The sequence below is a fragment of the Haliaeetus leucocephalus genome, unplaced genomic scaffold, assembly GCF_000737465.1.
Source record: "Haliaeetus leucocephalus isolate CR32 unplaced genomic scaffold, Haliaeetus_leucocephalus-4.0 Scaffold830, whole genome shotgun sequence".
Classification (NCBI taxonomy): Eukaryota; Metazoa; Chordata; class Aves; order Accipitriformes; family Accipitridae; genus Haliaeetus; species Haliaeetus leucocephalus.
The window spans coordinates 411,216-426,287 of NW_010973266.1; the positions used below are offsets into that span (position 1 = coordinate 411,216).

At 45.5% G+C, this 15,072-nt stretch overlaps 1 protein-coding gene across 1 annotated transcript in view; it reads right to left on the reverse strand.

The window, feature by feature from the left end:
- The window catches only part of INPP5A (inositol polyphosphate-5-phosphatase, 40kDa), a 198,356-nt gene that overhangs the window by 164,546 nt on the left and 18,738 nt on the right, over positions 1-15,072 (reverse strand). Inside the window, exon 4 of the mRNA XM_010582007.1 lies at positions 13,197-13,284. Within this exon, the coding sequence (XP_010580309.1) occupies positions 13,197-13,284 (88 nt within the window). The remainder of the gene's footprint in view (positions 1-13,196; positions 13,285-15,072) is intronic.

Below are 15,072 nucleotides of genomic sequence, written 5' to 3' on the forward strand. Positions count from 1 at the left end.
TAACTAATGTTTTTTCTATACTCTTCCATGTGGCCAGTTAAATTAGACACATTATTTCTGTGCTGTTAGAGAACACTGATCAATAGACACTTGGAAAGCCCTCTAAAACTAAGTGGAAACACTTCCTCAGTGTCAAAGGGTTCTAGTTTGGGTTTGTACATTGCAAACATTTAACAGAGTAGTAAGTGTGCGTCTGTGGCATTTTAATCCAACATCAAAATCTCCAAACATTAATTTCTCTTTGAAAGTACCGTATGACACTTGGTGTGCACTCACCAGCACCATGGTGGTTTCATGGAAGGAGATGCTGCTACCTCTCCATCAGCGCTAGGCCTTTTTTAACTGGCCTTTGTCACTGGGAATTACTCCACAGCCGAAATCTATTAGACCCTCGCTCACAGAGCCTGCAGGTTTCAGCCCAGCAAAACTTCACTGAGAATATTGCAGTTTTTTATTCAAATTTTTTCCCTTGGAAATTGGGCTGCTTACTGCCTTTTCACATCAATAGTATTATCTTGAGATTATGATTAGGTAGTGTAATACAACAAAATCTTTCTCCTATCCATTTGTTTTTAATTGTGCAAAATCAGGTACATTTCCAAGCCTTTTTTGAAATGTACAGCTGGTAAGGTATGCAGTGAAACCTGACTGCCATGAAATTCATAGAAAGGGAGTGAGCAGACTCACGTATTGCTTTCTTTTTGGCTGTGAATACTGCATTATAACATTATTTCAAACACTAATAAACCCATTAGTTTGTATCAGTAAATAGCATACGTATTATTTTTTCTACAGAGTCACTCTGCTCTTATTTAAGAATTAGTTCAATGCCTCAGACAAATACATTAGCAAGTTCCTTAAACAGCGTTTCATAATTTCTTAAGCAATTATTCTCACATTTTCCAATCTCACATCTTTTCTTGAAAGCCAGAGCTGTTCCAAATCAAACATTTTGTTTGCACAAACAAAATTCCTCACACGCATTACTTGAAAAGGGCTGTCAAGAAAATCATGGTTCTGCTAGAGCAACGTATAAATGGTCCTGCCCTTAGCCCTACTGCATATAAATGCAAACAAGATACCTGATTGCCCCACACCTTAATAACGTTACTTAAAATTTTTTTTCTGTAGAAAGACAAAACCTGGCAACTGCGCCCCCAAATTTCTAAAGGGGACCCATGTGGGGCTTTGCAAACTTCAAATTAAAACGTTTACTGTATTATTTGTGCCGGATCATTGATTATTGCAGTGGATAATACCATTTTCCATTACTGTTCTTCCTGTGCCATTAAATATTCAACATCTTCCTCAGCACTCGGCGAACCTTTATGCAAAATACCCTCAAACCCGCAGCCCAAGAGGAGCGCACTTTTGTCCTCGCCAGCAGCAGAAGAGGCAGGCATGGTGGAAGCGCGGGGGCTGTCAGTGGGCGGCCCAGCTCTCCGGCTGGCGAGGGGCTGGGGACCTGCCTGCGGGCACAGCCTCCCGACAGCAGCCGGGCGTTCGGACATTGGGGGCAACGGCAGGGCTGCTGAGCGACGCCTCCGCAGTCCTAAGAGAAGGCTGGAAGGACTCCTGTGGTTTAGAAGGGTTAGGTCCGAGTAACTACACTTTATAGCGTTTAAATGTTTAACAACATATGTTCACCAGATGTGCAGAATGCAGTCACGTACCGAAACACGTACAGTGAGCAGCTGCCTGCAAACCAGTAATGTGAAAAGTTACTAATCTTTGGCCACAGATCACTTGCAGATGAGCTGCTAACAATGGATACAAGCAGTGCCCTGCTCTCCGTTCTGCTTTTTGGAAAGCTCCCTCGCCCACATGCCAGCCTGGCCAGGAGGGCGCTTACAAGTCAACACGGGTAGGGAAACACGGCGTCTGCTTCCCCAGTGCCGAGCAGGGAGCCAGACCAGCCAAGTGCCACAGCACTGGGCTGGCGGCAGTGACTCTGTGCAACGAGGCAACGTTCACGTCTCTGGTCTGGCCCAGTTCTGCTGCACCCAGCGCTACCCAGCACGCGGCGCAGCGGTCTCAGGGACAGGCTGCAGACTGGGTGCAGTGATGTGAATCAACTTTTCCTGTGCTCGGGGAGGGGGGATGGATGCTACGATCAAAGTTGCAAGCCTTGTGCCTGTACTAGGACAGCCTTCAACTCTGCAGAGCCTGTTCTCAGCTCCTCTGCAAAGCAGGTTTTCTTCCTTTCACCCCAAGAAGATTTGCTGTGCTCTTGGACTTCAAAGAAACTACTAAAATAAAAGGCCTGAAAACAGGACTTTTACTCCATTCACAGGAGATTATAATCTCAATTAGCCATGTTTTCCCTCAAAATTCTTTACTATTTGCATGCAACAAATTTATGTATCAAATTGAATTATATTCACTCTTTGAGACAGGATCAAGAAGAATAAATTCTAAGTATTATGTACTATAAAAAAAGGAAAAAAGCTAAATAAAACTTGAGAACTGTCATGTAAAAAGCAGGCAGCAAACACCAACCTGCAAAGGAGGCTGAGTTAAAGCCTCAGGAATATCTTTGCATTATCGCTGAACTGTCAAAAAGCAGAGTTGTCAAATAAATGGAATACGAGTGAGAGGATTTACCGTTTTGAGGCATGCGTTGAGCCAACCAGTAATTCCTTCTATAAATCTCAGGACAAATTACTTTAAGAACGCACAATAATTAAATGTGCAACAAGACAGAAGCAAACAAAAATGCAACACGCTCCTACACTGAAACGAGGGCAGTTATCCTACACCATTCGTTCCCCACCTTGCCAGCTCAGAAAACACCAAGTGCCAAGTGCTGCAGGTCACCGAACCGCCGGCCGGCCCAGCCGGTGCCGAGGCAAAGCGGAGAGCAGCCCACGCAGCCGAGTGCCTTCCGACCCCGGGCTCCGGTGAGAGCCCTGGGTGATCCCCTAGACAACACGCACCACAGAAAGGGAAACAAAACCCTAACCACTGTCAGCCGTCAAAACTCCTGAAAAGCAAGGGAGGGCACGGGGGGCCCAAGCGGAAAGGTCCGATGGAGGCCGTTTAGGTTAACGTCACCTGTGCTATTCTCTCCTTTGCTGTCCTCAAAACCTGCTGGCTTCCTCTAGCACCAGCAGGGAAGCAGCGCTCGGCGGGACCGTGTCCCGCAGCAGGCAGTGGTACTCCAGCCCCATGCCGCCCGCTCGCTGCCGCCCGGTCCGCCCGCACACGCCAGGCTGAGGGTTCGGGACAGGCCTCCCCCCGGGGACGGCGCAGGGCAGGCGCCCGCTCTGACGGGGCCTCTGTGGGAGAAGGGCCTGCCCGGCTGCAGCGGGGGCGGCAGGCCTCCTCAGTCACCTCACCCCGGCCTCCCCGGCGCGGGGCGCAGGCCCCTCCACGAGGGGTCCGCAGCCGTTCTTCCTCAGCCGGACTCTGCCGACGCGTCCGCGCTCCCGCAGAGCTGAGGCCGGGCGGCTGGGAGCTGCGTCCCACGCCCGTGGCCTGGGCGGTCAATTTTAAACGACCCCAGCGGTCGGAAAATGCCGAACCGAAACACCGATGCCAGCGACTGCAAGGCTCGGTGCCCTACGAGTGCAGGCGAGTCGCGCGCCTTGGAGGTACCTGCCCAAGTAACCAACAACCACAGCATGTCTTGGCTTATGTGATAAGCTATAGTTTAAAAAAATAATAAAAAAGAAGTTTGTTTTAGCCTCACTTTTCCAACAACAATCAGAAAAGGTTTTTTAATTTTTAAAAGCTTGGAAATAGTTGATCTCCCCTTGCATTCAGATACCATAGTCTATAGTTTAATTTCAAACATTTCAGCTGATTTTTAGATGTATGGGTTTCTACAAAAACAGGTTACAATTAGTCTTTACAAATAATCTCACGTTTTTTCTAAGCGTGTACTCTGTTGCATGACTGCAGGATGAAATTCTGAATATCGAATCCACAGCCCATAGAAAATGCAATTCCATATAAATTGTAAATCCATAGCTAATACAAACAGTATAATGATTCTACATATAAAGAAGCTGCTATATCACCAATTTCCTTAGCACTAGCGTGTTTGTAAACAACAGAATTGACCCAAGACTGCATTATTGGGCTACTGATCTGTGAAATTCCTCACTGTTTTGTAATTATTCCTCCTCTTCCAATTATATACAAGTGTCAGAAAACAGATGGAAGATAAGCCATGAAATTCCTCACAGCAAGAAAAACTCTACAGGCTTCTTGCCTTTTTTTCTATGCATTTTTGAAAGAAATCTGCAAGTCAAAAAACATAGGAAGGTACCCTCGTGGCAACACCTTTCAGATCCCATTTCCCATCCAGAAGAGATTGGAAGCGATTACCTGACAGCCAACTTAGTTCCCTAAGAAATTAAGTGGGAAATTTAATTTCAGGTGGTTGTAAATACATGTCCACGTCACAAAGTGACAATACTTGTACAACCACTTTTTTCATGACTTTGTCAGAAGCAGTAGGATTAACTTCTGCATTCACCAGCTCACTTCATGAACTCATGTTTTTCAATTAAAAAAAGATAAAAGCTAATGAAGAGGTTAAACTTTGTGATGCAGGTTTCGAAAATCTCCCAACCATGTATTTCATCAAGAACCCTCAAAACCCAGGAGGCTGTAATGGAAAGAGATTCGGTACTACGATGAAGAAAATGAGGAAGGAGGCTGCTGGAAGATGTGCAGAGGCAAGGACGTCTCGCCGGTGCTCCACCGAGCGCGGCCACGAATCTAACCGCTGAAAGACACTGACACCACGAGGCTTCACCCGGCTTTACAGCACTTGTATTTCCATACAGTCTAAATCCTCATTTTTCCAGTTCACTTTTTCTACCACATACGACTCACCAGAAGGCACTTCTGCGCATGGCTATAGATTTTCTTCTGGCATTTTAGGGGCATTTATAGGGAAGACTAACATATTTTTCAGATGGTTTTATTCCTTTTATTCTCACCTAGGAACTGGAATTAGCAGAAAGTACAAATTAAATAAATACCCGAGTAGCAAGCACCAACACAACATCGAGTGCTCCACTGCGCAGCATCTCTCAGAGGCTCACCGTGCAGATGTCTGCCTCGCATTTCACAGGAGGGCCTCCCCAGGCATCCTCTTGCAGCCCACCAGCATTACACATGTTCCTGTGCACTTGAGTACCAAGAAAAAAAATCCCAAAGATACCGCATAGTAAGATTCGTTTAAAAAGCTAATACTTAATTAAAAACGTCTATACTAACTCATTTCTAAACAAAACAACCAAAAAAACCACAAAACCCGACAGTGAGGCAGAGGGAAACATTTGATTCGAAGTGATGCATAGAAGCTGGGGATGACAAGATACTTGCAGGTTTTTGGCATGTGCGTCTTAGAAAGGAGTCTGGGGACTTTTCTTTGTCCCAGAAGATCGTTCCCTGGATGAACCTCATAGGAGTTAAATTTCAGGACAGAGTCTACAGAGCCAAGTTGACACCCCCTTGACTCCTCCTATGGCATGACCTCCCCTTCCAGAGCAGCCCTGTCCCCATACTTCCCTCCAGGTACAGCATCTCTGCCAGACACTGCTTCTGTCACCTTCTCAGATCAGAAATTAAGTCCTACTTCTCTAGCTTGGCATAATTTTTAAAGATACCGTTATAAAAACAAACTCAAGTACAACACTAAATTCCATGGAAAGGAGAGGAGGGAAAAAAGGAGAAGGTGGAAACAGGCTCATGTAATTAGCACAAGAAAACTCAAACCAAGACTAAAGTAAGGGATAAACCCGGCAAGAAAACATACTCCAAAATCTCCCGCCTAGCAGAGGGCCACACCGATACATAGCTACAAATTTAAGCCTATTATCAGCACCCCAGCTGCACCAGAGCTCCTTCTCCTAGCCTTCCCAGAACCCAGAAAGCTGCACTTGTCTCAACCGGGGCCGTGCAGAAGGACGCGTGTGCTTGGCGTGTGCTTGGGCATTGCTCTCGGAACCCACTGGCAGCACGTGTCCAAGCGTGCGTCCACAGCCACGGCGCGGGGCACAGCACCCTCCTCCAAAAAGGGCCCAGGGGTGCAGGGGCTGCGGGGCCAGGCAGGCTCAGCACCGCAGCCTGGTGCTTCAGCTCCACCTCCTGGGGAAAACCGGCCTTTCTGCAAAAACCGTCAGTCCCCGAAAATTGTTAATGGAGAAACGGGCTGAGAACTAATCAGGCATGTGCATTCCCCCAATATTCAATTCAATTATGTCTCTCTTCCTAAATCATCTTTTTTATTTAACAAAACTCTAAATTGCCACAGCTAATAAGCTCAAGAGAATCAGTGTACACCATTCATTTCTGGGAACAGGCCGATATTTTCTAAGACCCATTAATAACTCTGACAGGATTTATGTACAAGATAAATTCAATTCAATTTCCTTTTTCAATTAACGGCCAATTATTCGAACTCAGCTCAACCAAAAATATTACTCAAATATCATTAATCTCACAAAAATTAACTTGACTATTCTCTCAGTAATGAGCAGATATAATTTTAAGGTAAAATAACACACTTGAACAAAACGTTGCCCGTCTGTATTTTTAGGAACACTGCTCACCACTGGAGCCCTTCCAGTCATGCTAGCTCAGGTTATTATTATTAAGGATAATGACTTGAGCAAAGGTCTCTCCCAGATCCCACTGTTGGTCACCCAATGCTTTATCTAGCTTAGCTTACATCTAAAAAACTACTGGTATAGAGTGCATGAAGTCAAGTAAAAACAGCCGGCGAGGGCAGGAAGCATAACCATTTTCTACACATTACAGCAATGCGTGTACTCATTTACCTAGTCCAAGAGAAAATGTCTGTGCTACTGCAGAATTCGAGCATTTTGCCTTCTTTTACAGTGCTTTTCCTCACTTTATCTTTACTGCTCCCACCTGTCCCGGTGTAACCCACCCCCCATCAAGCCAGCACTGGGCGCTGCGCACCCAAGACCACCACTGCGCCTCTGCAGCTGCCTGCTCCTGCCCTGCTCCCAGCACAACCATGCACTGCGTCGGTGCACTGTGTCGGTGCAGGGAGACAGGAGCTGGGTTGGATGGGGATACCCCCAAATGCTAGTGCAGCCCGAGACAGACAGGCAGCCCGAGGAACATGCAGGTCTCCTACACAACACCAAGGATTTGCGCCCCACTGAAGAGGTGGTGCAATGGCAGCCCCCAGGCATTTTCTAGGGACCTGCTCATCAGGAGACCCACACATGCTCCCAACTGACCGATGCCTTTGTTACCTTCAGCAAGGCAAACATCTTGGTCTCCATAACCCAACCACAGATTTGGCAGGGGGTGAGGGAAGAAAGCCTATCAGAAAAATGGACTGTTACTGCTGATCTGCTGAATTCTCCATTAATAATCTATCTTTGCCCATTACCTGGGTGGTTGTTTAAGGGAAGTTTCATTTCAATAGCTACCTCACTAAACTTGAACTTTGGAAGAAGACAGCCATGTGAGTGCAGCATCCTCTCTCTCCTTCCGATTTATTTGTATTAGCAGTGCAAAATAGCATTTGTGGTTTATGGTGCCAGTGTTGTCTAAACACATCTTCCTAATGTCAGAAACACTAGTTTTGAAAAGTATCTTTCTTCTTGTTTTTTAATTGGAAAAAAAATCTGCTACATAATGAACAAATTACAATGCAATACATTCCTACTAGGAGAAGCACGCCAAAACTTCAGCACATCAGATGTATAGCCCAACAGCATTTTTTTCATTGCAAAGGTTATCTATTGGACTGAGCAAGCAGACAGGCAATTGAGGATTCTGTTTATTTTTAAAGAATAAATCTATACTGAGAAGTAAAGCAACTACCCTACTGTGCAGATGCTGCCACAAATCAGCTAAGCACTGTAACGACCACGCAACTCTTAACATGGTCCCTAAAAACTCAAGGCGTGAGCTGGTGACAAGCTTGCTCTCAGAGGTCTGGTTTGCCAGGAGTCCTCAGGATTTGACTTACTGCAATAAAGATTCTCTCTCAACCTACTGAAACCAGGCATTCAACGCAGTAAGTATGCTTTAAGCTATGCAGGAGTTTCTTCTGCCTTCTTTTAACAATGAAAAAAAAGAAGAAAAAAGCCTTTGCTAACCAATCTAAAACCTGAATTGAACACTGCAGGAATCAATAAATACAGGGCACCAAGCAAAACTAGCTTTGATCTGATTACAATTAAAAATGTCACTGATTATACTGACATGTTTTCATATAGAAAGTAATTACGGATTTGATGAAAACATCAACTTATTTCTGGCTGCTATTCAGCTTCAGTATGAATGCTCTTATTCCACAATAAAGGCACCTTATTCACAACTATGGGCTATTTAAGAAGTATCAACAGGTAAAGTTCATCAAACCCAACCATATAGAAAAGCATCTAGATTTGTAATTTACCCCTTACATGAAAAATACCGTGTACAGTAAAATTAACAGAGAATGTAAATGCTAAGACATTGGGAAAAATCAATACAACTGCAAAGACCTGCTTCATTAAGAGTGAAGACCACTGCGTATGGTCACAAATAAATAAAACAATTGTACTGAATTTCTCAGCTTTTCAGACTTCTACTTATTTCAGTCCTCTTATATCTGTCTTCTCTCTTCATGAATTATACATTCTGTAACAGAAACTAAGATCTACTTTCCAGATTACATTTTATATGACCAAAAAAAAGTATCATGGTTTTAAACAGAGATTTACAGGAGGCTGAATTTTAAAAAGCATTGCCAAGCTATTTGAGTACCTGAAAATTTCTGTCTAGCACACAAGTCAGTTTGTCCACACTAGTTTGCTATCAGTATTTCCAGTCATAACTGGAACAGCATCAGAGCTGCCTGTTTAGTTAATCTGAAACTTCTGGGAAGCCATCGTTACACTTGCAAAGGTCGTCACCCACAAGCCTCATTCATAACTGTTGGGAGCTCTTAACTCCAAAGCTGTCATCTTCCCAGAGCTGATAAGCATTAGCTCTAATGTAGCAGCTTTCTGCCAAGAGATTAATCTTCAGATAATTTTTAAATTTTATAAAACTGTGCATCTCTAAGTGTGATATAAATTGCTTCATCCATGTGCATGTGCATGCTGCCCCGCACTCCCCATGAAACCTCTGCAGTTCATAATGCTTGGCCTTAATGATTTAATGAAAGGCTTAGGTCAAGAGTCACTGCCAAAATCTGACTCTCCCTCTCAACCCTTCCCTTGGAGATTGCGAGCTGACCACCCCACCGGGACCAAAGACCTGCCGCGAGCTGTCAGAGGGCCAGTGGCATCTAACATTCCCCCAGGCTGTACACTCGCTGCTCATCCTATGGGCTGGGGTTTTATTTTGTGTGTTGTCCAGTAAGTTTTGAGTGGAACAAGCTCCCACACAGCTTCATCCTATCACCTATGGCAAAACAAAACCAACCAACTGAACCACAGCTTTCTCTCCAGTCACGACACCTCCCCCTCTCTCCCCACAAATCCCAAACCTAAAACCAGTCTGTTTGATACCAGATTTGGTATACATGGCCATAAATGACAAATGCCTGGTACTAAACTTTGTTTGTGTCTGGGATGACGTAAAATTAACCATTTTGATCCTTAATATATAGTGAATTATTAGAGTTTTTAAAACCAAATCACTCCATGGGAGACACCTTGTTATCACATTGTTTTTTATTTCTCAACATTCATGTGAAACATGCATCCTAGGTTGCCCTGAACTAGAAGAGAGAGGCTGCAGGCTGAAGGGACAGACTACAGAAAATGTTTTCTCAGATCTCACTGCCAGTCCTAATGCAGCCAAGCTGAGTAACTATGGGCAGCAAAATCTGATTTAGCTTTACAGGAGCCAAGCCAAGGAAAGCCTTACAGAAGAAGTGATGCCAAAACTGCTAGAAAAGGGGATACGAGAGCAGCAGGGGTAAAGGTTAGCCAAACTGCAACTACTTGGGCTTCTCTATTTCTAAAGAAAATAGCATTATACAACAATATATGTGATAAATGTTTATATTTCAAAGACAGAGAGGTAATAATATAATAACTACAAGGCTACCATCTGCTGCCAATTCTGTGCCTTAGAAGGGATGGAAAAAAGCCCACAGAAGTCAAAGACCTTTGCAATCAAACAGAACTAATGAGGAAACAGGGAGACGCATAACATTGTGCGAGCCAAACCACGCTGGAGATAAGACTAAAACTTTACCCTAAATGGACACACCACAGTGGTGAAATCACCGTTCAGATAGTCATCCAATGCATAAGTTATATGCACACAAAAACTGAACAGAGGAGGTGAAGAACTGCCAGTTCAAATCACATGTGCAAAAAGTCATTTCTACGAATCTTCGATTCATGACAGTGGTCTCAGGAACTATGTATGAGGACTATCAGCACTAAGTATCAAAAAGTAGACTATAAGAAGTCAAAAGGTTAAGAAGTTCAATATGAAGGTGCATCCTCTCTCCTTTCTAGGTTTTCTGGCTTTGGTTCCAAGCCACTACTACTAAAAGTCTAACAAGGAAGGTATAAAATATTCCTCTAGCACACAGCAGTTTCTCCCAGTGATAAACACACAGCATAATTAAATCATTGCTCATCTTTTAGATTCTTCTCTTTTCCACACTGAACTGATTCAGCTCTAAAAGGTTCTTATGGGTTGGAAAGAATGACAGAAAAAAGCCAGAAACATCATTCTGAGTCACCTCCACCTTTTCATTATGCTTTTAAAAATTCTGACACAAGAACTGGGTGCCAGAACACCCGTGCTATCTTTACGATGTCTGTATACAGAGATGAAATCACCATCTTTCTTACACTCCTTCTCTACTACCTATGCTTTCAAGGATCGCTTTCCTGCTTGAGCTACAGCACTGCAACAGGAGCTCATTTCTAGTTTGTCCAACACAACCTCTAAATCCTTTCCAGAACTGCTCCTTCCCAGACAGGGAGTCCCCTCTCTACTGAAGACACCTTACCAACAAGCAAGGGTACTATGCTCATTGTTATCTCCCAATAACTTTGTTGATTCTATCAGCAGTGTTTTTACACTCACTGCCAGGTTACTAATACAGATGAGCCTACCTCTGAAAAGATCTGAGGGCTCCTATGGGAAACGCTCTCCTCCTGTGATCATCTCCATTTGAGACTGATGGAGCCGTTTCCTAGCCATTCAACACTGCTTTACTGGTAGGTGTAGTGTTATTTACAAATGCCCTGTCATGTGGGGCTATATCAAACACCTTTACAAACCTGTTTTATACCTTTGCAATTACTAGTTCAACAGAGAGTAATTTAATCAAGTAACAAAAAACACATGTTTGGTTAGACTGTTTTCCATGGAAAACAATATTGCTACAAGCAGTCATCTTTTTTTTTTCCCCCTCCCCTTTATTGACTATGTTGACAGAATTTCTTTTTCCAGGAAGGCCTAGCTTTAGTAAATACAGGATAAAAGGAAAAAGATATGCAAAGTAACGTTTATGACAGGAAAGGGAGAATTACAAAGGTGGTTGGGGAATATTGCAAGAAAACATAGTGCCTACAAAATAACACTAGCATGTGAAACAAGAAATCACGTTACTGTTTTAAGTAGGAACTTTGCAAAATACAGAGTTCTTAACAGAGACACAAACAGCACATGCTCTACATCTAATGTTGCTGTCAACCTCCTAAGAGCCTTTTTATCCACCATAGTGGCATCAAAAATAGACATACCTCATGTTAAGTAAAATAACTTCAATACTATAAAGTACCATGACCATCTTTAAAAAAGTTACAGATATTTTGTTATAGGTTGCGTTAGTCTTCTGTACTGTATTTCCCAAATTAAGATCACAGATGATTATCCTTTTTTCCCATAATCACAGAAAAGTCTAGGTGAGAAGTGACCTCTGGAGATTATCTGAAAGCTGATCAGGTTACATAGAGCCCCTGATAGCTCTTCTCACCTTATCAGGAGGTGCTTGCTGCAGGTCCACCACAGCTCTGCAACAGGACCCCTGTGTGGTCTGCATTAGTGAGCAGGTTTATCTGGATGCAGTTCTGAGCTATAAGCGACTCTTAAAACATGCAGTTCTGTCCTACTGCCCTTCATGTACCAGGGCTTTCTGAACATCTTCAACATACAGTTTTAACATTCCTGACACAAGATTTGTCCCACTAAGGCTCAGTAAAACTGATAATCTTGTTCTTCTCTTTGATGAAAAAGAGAAAAAAAATCCTTATATCTCTCCTCCAGTTCCACATTACCTGGGCTCCTAGCCAGAGTCACTAAAAAATGACAAGATAAAAACCTTTCTAGGTTCTTATTCCCCTAAGTTACATGCTACCAAGCTGGGATTTGTGTGCGTGTTGGAGGGGTTGGCTTTTCCTTGTTTGAACCACACATCCCAGTTGCTATCTTCAACTGCCGGGCAGCACCAGCTCACATGCAGGGAACTGAGCCCCAGGATGCACCAGGGAGCCTGGCAAGAGGCCTCCTCGGAGCCACCGACAGCCACGGGGCAGCATCCTGGGAGCTAAGTAAGCTGCTGTCCTAGAGAGCAGGGAGATGGCACTGATTCACCTCTGGAGGACTGTTCTTTCTCATACAATCTAGCCACAATCACCTAAACAAACAGCAGACCTGTTCATGCATTGCACAGTCCCAGCAATGACCGTACAATCACTTCTGCTCTGCCTAAAAGGCAACTCTGCACACGCGCTTTTACATTTACCTAAACATCACTTGCTTACTAGTGGAAACTTGTGCTCTGGCTCTTCTCTTGGTCCCACAGGTGAACGAGCCTGTGAATCAGCTCTGGTGATTCGTAACCCAAGCCTTGAACACTTGCCAAGCCCTGTCACCAGCTAATCACACTCCAGAGCTGGCACCACTGCAGACTGTCAGACAGTAACACATTTCTTGAATGGAAGGTAATTCTGATCCGCCAAGAAGGTTAGTTATTAGAGGGGAAAAAACCCTTTAGACATTCGTTTTAAAGAAAAGACTTTCTGTACAATCTGACATTCTACTCATTTTTAAATGGATGCACTTCTGTGAAACCAGCATTTACATGTCCTACAAAGCAAACACTCTTAGTAAAGCTGTAATCCTCATCATGATGGAAACAGCTCACACCCCCACAACAATCAAAAAACCCCCAAAAGTTGAACAGAAGAAATTCACCACGTGATGAACTAAACTTGTGACATAAAGAAGTTTACCGTAAAATGTTCCTGTGATTTATAGTTCTCATCCAGGTAAACTCGAGCTCTGTTGTAGTCTTTCATAGCATCACTCGATAACAATTCTCTAGAAAAGAAAGAAGAGAATGAAAACGTGAAGGCCGAGGCAAAGATACTATATCGCTTTGGCAGTGCTCTCTGTACTGTAACGTCCCCAGGACCACCCAAAGTAACTACAGGCCTTCATTTCCTTTTGGTGTGAGTTTCAGGGGATGAAAGTTTCCCCTGGCATAGCCACCTGCCCACAAGCTTTGGAGCCGACCAGATCAGCTGCGCTTCCAGCACGAATCTCGAAATCCCCAAGTGCCATCTGGACGCAGCGCGAAGGACTCAAGGCTCTGAAGACCACAAAATTCCGTAAAGCGGGGCGATTTGAGCTAGAGGCCCCGCAGTCTCAGCTTTGGACCTTTACTTTCCTGAACTCTGTCAACCTGCCGGCAGGAGCAGTCAGTTCATCGCAGGGTGAAGAGGGCTTTTTTTTTCCGCCGTGACGGCGGCGGGGGTCTCAACGCAGCGGCTGGAGCAGCCCGCGACGCGCGAGGTGCAAGCAGCGCCGCTCTCGCCGGCGGCTCTTACGAAACGGGGGGGTCCGCCGCGGGGGCGCGGGAGGAGGAAGGCGGCGGCCCCCGGTACTCGGCCGAACCCCGCCGCCGCCAGCAGAGGGCGCTGCCGGACCGCCGCGCGGCGGGGCGGGGCCCCTGACCCCCCCGGCAGGCGAGGGACGGACAGACGGACGGGCGTTCGTCGGATCACACCTGCCCACAAAGCCCGAACATTTGGCCAGCGACTTCCTTCCGCTAGGTCATACAAAATGCTGAAGTTGAAAAATATTTCAGGGCTCCTTACTTCGCACAGCTAACGACTTCTGCTTGGATACAACTTTCTACTTACTTACTGTATTGGCTTTGTGTGGCAAGGTTTTGGTAGTGGGGGGGTTACAGGGGTGGCTCCTGCGAGAAGCTGCTAGGAGCTTCCCCCATGTCCCATGGAGCCAATGCCAGCCGGCTCCAAGACAGACCCGCTGCTGGCCAAGGCCAAGCCCATGATTTAAGAAGGGAAAAAAAGCCCTGCGCAATGGCAACTGCAGCCAGAAAGAGGAGCGAGAACATGCGAGAGAAACAGCCCTGCAGACCCCCAGGTCAGTGCAGAAGGAGGGGCAGGAGATGCTCCAGGCGCCGGAGCAGAGATTCCCCTGCAGCCCGTGGGGAAGACCATGGTGAGGCAGGCTGCACCCCTGCAGCCCAGGGAGGTCCATGGGGGAGCAGATATCTACCTGCAGCCTGGGGAGGACCCCCCGCCGGAGCAGGGGGATATCCCCTGAAGGAAGGTGTGTCCCTGTGGAGAGCTCATGCTGGAGCAGGCTCCTGGCAGGACCTGTGGCCGCATGGAGAGAAGAGCCCAGACTGGAGCAGGTTTTCTAGCAGGACTTGTAACCCTGCGGAAGGGACCCACACTGGAGCAGGCTGTGCCTGGAGGACTGCAGCCCCTGGAAGGGACCCACGCTGGAGCAGATCATGGAGAACTGTCTCCTGTGGGAGGGACCCCATGCTGGAGCAGGGGAAGAGTGAGGAGTCCTGCCCCTGAGGAGGAAGGAGCGGCAGAGACAAGGTGTGATGAACTGACCCCAACCCCCATTCCCCATCCCCCTGTGCTGTTGCAGGGGTTAGGTACAGAATTCAGGAGTGAAACTATGCCTGGGGAGAAGGGAGGGGTGGGGGGAAGGTGTTTTAAGGTTTGGTTTTATTTCTCATTACCCTACTCGGATTTGATTGGTAATAAATTAAGCTGATTTCCCCAAGTCAGGTCTGCTTTGCTTGTGACAGTAATTAGTAGGTGATCTCTCCCTGTCCTTATC